At 41.8% G+C, this 5,591-nt stretch overlaps 1 gene segment (V, D, J or C); it reads right to left on the bottom strand.

Moving 5' to 3' along the window:
* Positions 1-2,219: 2,219 nt before the first annotated feature.
* Positions 2,220-2,797, bottom strand: LOC104857051. The segment is given in 2 exon segments: positions 2,220-2,585; positions 2,696-2,797. Coding segments are annotated over 2 exon segments (378 nt in total).
* Positions 2,798-5,591: the final 2,794 nt, after the last annotated feature.

Here is a 5,591-nt window from a genome sequence, read left to right as displayed (position 1 = left end):
ACAGTAAATAAATGTTGGTCATTGCTATTATCAAATTTGGTATTATTGCTTTTGCAAAGTGTGTTTGTGTTCAAATTAATCCAATCTTCTCTACTCTTTCATAAGTTATTCCAAGATTGTAGCTAAGTGAACATTTTAGTTTTAAATGCTTCAAGTCTAGAATTTTAAGGTTTAAAAGTTTTTGAAATGATGACATTATGAGCGTGAACTTGCTCCCAGAGTTTATGATATGCAACATTTATTGTCCAAATTTCATAGTTTTCCCTTGCTAAAAAGAAAACATCTCAAAATAATGCTCCTTCAATATTTCCTATACTTGGAGTTTCAGGGTAAAAAAATGAGAAAAACAACTTAGAGCAGAATATGCTACTTTGGCTCACATTTTCAAGTGTTATCAGTCAGGCTGTTGTTTCTGGTCCTGTACTGAGGCAGAAGCATCTTGGCAGAAAGGCATGGCAAAACCAAGCAACCACCTCATGGGCGCCAGAAGTAGAAGCAGAGGTAAAGAGGAAAAAATGGATGGATCAGGAAAAGACACTGTCACCAAAGCCATAATTTCACACTCTATACCAAATCCTTCTCCTAATAGTCATTCTGTAACATCTCTCCAGTGAATTAATCCATTGCTGAGGCTCACACTCTCATAATCTGATCACTTCTCAAAATCTCCACCTATAAACACTGCTGTATTGATGTGAGTTTGACTAGCTAATGGACATCCTTCCAGATAACCAAGACCACTGAATCCAAGGAGATGGTCTCTAAAGGATGAAACTTCTGTCCTCAATTTAATAAAGGCATGGAATAAATTTCTTCAGAACCAAGTATTCTGCCAAACTTAACTGGGAACTTCGTAAGAGAGGAAAGGTTGTTTTGGATGAGAAAATTCAAATGTTCCCACAAGTGACCACGCAATGTGATTTTTAAAACGTGAGGTGATTCCCTCTACTGGGTGCCGTTCAACAGAAAGACAGGAATTTTCTGCTTGAGGAGAGGAAGTTCAAATGCTCTTAAAAGAAATAGCATTTGTGAAGTGTGCTTTTCATTTTTGCTTCCTCAAGATTTCTCATTATGAATTGAATCCCTTCAATAAATAAAAGATAACTCCAGCTGTCTATCATTAGTAAGTATGGGTAGTTTCTATCTTTCAGAGAACATTTCTTTGACAGCTGTGGTGGTCATTGTATTGCCATCCAGTTCATGGAATTTCCTGATTGTCCTTTAACGTCAGTAGAACCCCCAAAGCAGGTGTTTACTTCTGTTCTTGACACTTACAGTTTGTATCTTCTTTCACTCTATGTCAATTGTAGAAGTTTATCCATTCTCTTCTTCTCTTTGACAAATGAGTGTTGGTTTTTTTGCATTTCTCTACTAGTTTAGTAAAGATATGTGCAAATGGGCTAAGTCAAATGTGTAAAGGAACATTTTCCTGAGTTTTCTTTTAGGGAACATGTAGGAGCCCAAAGAGTACAAGGTAGGGATGGCAGTGATAATAGCTGAAACTTCCACAAATGTGGATGTGAACACTTAGGTCTGGAGTCTATTCCTGCTGCATCATTAGAACAATTGCAAAATGAAAAAGAAAGACAATAGAAAAGAATTTAGACATACACATGGATGATATAGAAAACAGACATGAACTTTGGGTTAGAAGAAAAGTTATTCATTTGCAACTGAGGACTTATTTTGGGACCAGACACAAAGACAGATATCTAAATGAAACCAGTGAATATAAATAGATGATAACTGGTTGGTTTCCAGAACAGCTCAAGAGAATTTTTTGTGAGCTCAGGCAAATAGGGGTAGTGAAAAATATTAGAATTTGGGTGATAGCATAGCCATTTCTGAAAGATAAATAACAAGAAAATTGATTGTGGAAAGCTCTTTTATACAAAATTAAATTAAAGATTTTTAAAGTATAAAAATTTTCCCTGGACAAGAGACCACTAAAGCTAGGAAACACACTAAGAAGTAGTGATGAGGTCTTAAGTACAAATATCATAAAATTATAGGGCGAGGGATTGAGCTCAGTGGTTCCACCGCCTACCTCACAAACTCATGGAACCAAGTGTGATCCCCAGTACAAAACACACTAAAATTATAAAGAATGAAACACATATCAGGTTAAGAAGTGCCTGTTGCACTGTTTCACCCTCTACCCCAAGCAAGCCCAGAAACACAAAAGACAGCTGCCTGGGTGGGAGGGAGCATCAGGGAGGTTGAGCCTCAGTGAGCAGCTGCCTGAAGAGTTTTTGTTCAGAGCCAGATCACTGTGAGAGGAAGATCTTTTCCCTGCTCACAGAAATAGTGTGCAGCATCCTGGGCCTCCACAGGGTGAATGGTGAGGGTGAAGTCTGTCTCAGACCCACTGCCACTGAACAGCTCTGGTACCCCAGAGGCTCGATTGGATGCTTCATAGATCAGAAGTTTGGGAGGCTGCCCTGCTTTCTGTCGATACCACTGCATAATACCAATACCATATGTACTAACACTCTGGCTGGCCCTGCAGGAGATGGTGGCCCTTTGTCCTGGAGACACAGTCAAGGAGGCTGGAGTCTGAGTCAGCACTATGTCCCCGGTGGAGCCTGGAATGATAAAGGCACACAACCAACCATCACCAACACACCCAACACAGACCACTGCGTCTATAACCCTGAGGAGTGTTAAGTGTATTCAACGCTGCCTACACCCTCACCTGGAACCAAAAGCAGCAGCATCCACAGCAGGGGAGCCTTGGACCCCATCTCTGAGAGCTGACCTGCAGACCACTCCTCACAGGCCCTAGAGCTGCCTTTAAAGAGGCTTTGTCCAGGCCTGACTGCTCTCTAGATGCGATATGCAAAGCAGCGCAGAGCAGCTTTCCTTGCTCTCAAATAGGACTCCTGCTCTCATTGCATCCAGGAGGACTTGAGTTGAGCAAAGAGACATTCCAAGTGCAGCTCCTGGGTAGCAAGGGAGGTTGTGACCTGTTCCAGGAAATCCTGGCCTCTTAGTCTGGCACAGTTGCCAAATGAGGGAACACACTGTGGCTTCCATGCCATGAGGATATGGTACCTCAGAAATACTTTGAGATTTTATATCATCCATAATAATACAAGGGTTGGTTAGAAATCCTAATGTGTTTAAATAAAAGCACTGTAATAAAAGATATATCTCCAGGAATCTCCTCATATCCGTCCACCTCAAATACATCGTTCTTGCCCCATGAGGAAGTAGTTCAAGAAGTCCTCTTGCCTTTGTTTGCAAATAGGATGAAAAATGTGGTGAATGTACTGCAGATTGCCATCTAATCAAAAAGTAGCTTCATAAAGCATTATGATGTGTCCTCATCCACCAAATTCATAAGATCCAGCACAATGTGACTTCAGCCTCTTCTGCAAACTCAAAATGACCATGAGAGTTTAGCCTTTAAAAATCATTCAGGACACTGAGGCAGCCACAAAAGCACAACTAAAATTCTAATGGAAAGGACATGTGAGAAAGCCTTGGAGAGTGGCAAGTGCTCCTAGCATGAGGAAGTGTTTTCAGGAGCGGTAATGACAATGTATATTTGTTGTAACACATGTTTTCCTCAATTTAAAGGGACACTCAGGTTTCTAGCAAACCATGTACATTTCAGCGTGCAGGCTCTGTCAGAAAGAGAAAGCACTAGTTTTCTAAAAGCAAGAGAAACTTTTCTCTCCTTGCAGAGACAAAATACATTACCTTATAAGTTAAAGGGGGAAAAGTTTATTTAAGTTACACAGAAGTTTCAGTCCATAATCACCTGGCTCTGGGCCAGGTCAGGGTTTTAGCTCAGTGGTTCTGTTGTCTGCCTCACAAGCTCAGGTATCAAATTTGATCTCTGGTACCAAAACACAAACAAACAAACAAATCAGCTGGCTCCAACCAAAGGGGGCACATGGACTAAGGGCTTTGCAGAAGAGAAATATTTCATGGAGCCCACATGGTAGCAAAAGCACCAAGGGGACCTTAACTGTATCTTTCTGGTCCTTTTGTCTTACTAAGATTACTGAGGGTGGATAGCACTCACACCCTTAACCCTAGTGTCCCCGGGCCTAGCCCCACCATGAATCTTTCACACACTCTTGATTTATGCGCCTCCAAAACAGCATGAAGACTTCGGGGGAGACATCTAAATGCCTAACACTGGCCTAGATGTAATGGGGGTGATCTTGGTCTCTCTGAATAAATAGCTTCTAAATAATTCTATAAATATCATCAAGAGCTGGCCTATGAATATGTGAAGATGGAACCCAAATTAAAGCTCAGAGAACAGAAAAATGACAGACCTTGCCTCAGTGTCCATCTGCTCAGTTCCAAAAGCACTGCAACACCTACCTTACACCCCTACATATGAGGAGACATTGCAGAGGTTCTTATTTACAATGGAGAACATCCAGCCTTCAACTTTAGTTCATTCATTTTGCTTCTCTTTGAGGAGAAAGCCTGAAAAACCCATACTATTCTGTGACAGATACGGTGCCCTAAAGACAATGGCAATGGCTTCATATGAAAGCTGAAAAGACTTTACACCACCACATGAACCGCAGGTTTTCAGTTTTAAGACAATTTTTGAAGTTAAGAGTCCAAGAAGATCTTCATTTTCTCAAAATTTAGAAAAACTAAGAAGGTTTCTTATTTAATAGACTGAAGGACAAATACTTACACTGGTTATTATACACATTTTTCCAGCGCTGTTTACAGCCCAACATGGCAGAGCAGCTGAAGGCAGCAGTTATGGCCTCACCACAATCTGGAATTAAAACACCTGGAAAACAACTTGGGAAGAAAGAGAACAAGAGCTCTGAGAAGCAGGAAAGACAAAATCCCAAAGATGGCCTAGACTAAAGAATGAAGCAATCCAGGAACCCAGCTGTCAGTGGAGAGAGGAGCCCCGCTCCACCAGCCACACTGACCCTGGGGAGGGCGCTCGGCTCCGGGGATGGAAGATGGGTGGGCCGAGCTCGTCAGGAGCAGCCTGGGATTATGACGTGCTGTGAACCCACCTTGTGGAATTACTCTAAAAATGACTCATTTACCTCAGTGGCATTTGTTTCTCACTATTTTAAACACCACGCCATCTAACTCCACATATTTCACTACTACATTTATTTCTGAAATTTATCTGAATATAGGGGCAGAGAAACATTGAATGTTTCCATTCTAATTAGACTCCTAGGGAAAATCAAACATACTCTCAGGGGTAGGTACAGTCTCATGTTCTTTATAAAAACTTATATTGAATATTACATTGTTTATGATGATACTATTATTCCTGGTACTCTAAGGTACTCAGCACAAAGGCAGTGCGGAACCAGGCCTGTGGAGCACACTGCGTACTCACCAGGGAGCCTCCGTGTGACCCCACGCAAGTGCGGAAATGGAGTCGCCTTCAGCGCCCAGAGCCCTACAAATGGACTGAGCTCCCCATTCCTGCTGCCCGCCTTCCACTAAGGGCATCCTGATTTGCAACTGTGCCTTTGGTCCTGCTGCGTCCTGAACTTCACTGCTAATAGAAACACTCATGTGTATTCCTTGGTTTCTGTCCTCTGTGACTCAGCATCCTGACTGAGACAAGTATCCAAATG

This window comes from Fukomys damarensis, unplaced genomic scaffold (genome assembly GCF_012274545.1).
Source record: "Fukomys damarensis isolate Sample0158 unplaced genomic scaffold, DMR_v1.0_HiC HiC_scaffold_40175, whole genome shotgun sequence".
Classification (NCBI taxonomy): domain Eukaryota; kingdom Metazoa; phylum Chordata; class Mammalia; order Rodentia; family Bathyergidae; genus Fukomys; species Fukomys damarensis.
The sequence above is the reverse complement of the archived record's forward strand: the minus strand, read 5'-3'. Positions and strand labels throughout refer to the sequence as shown.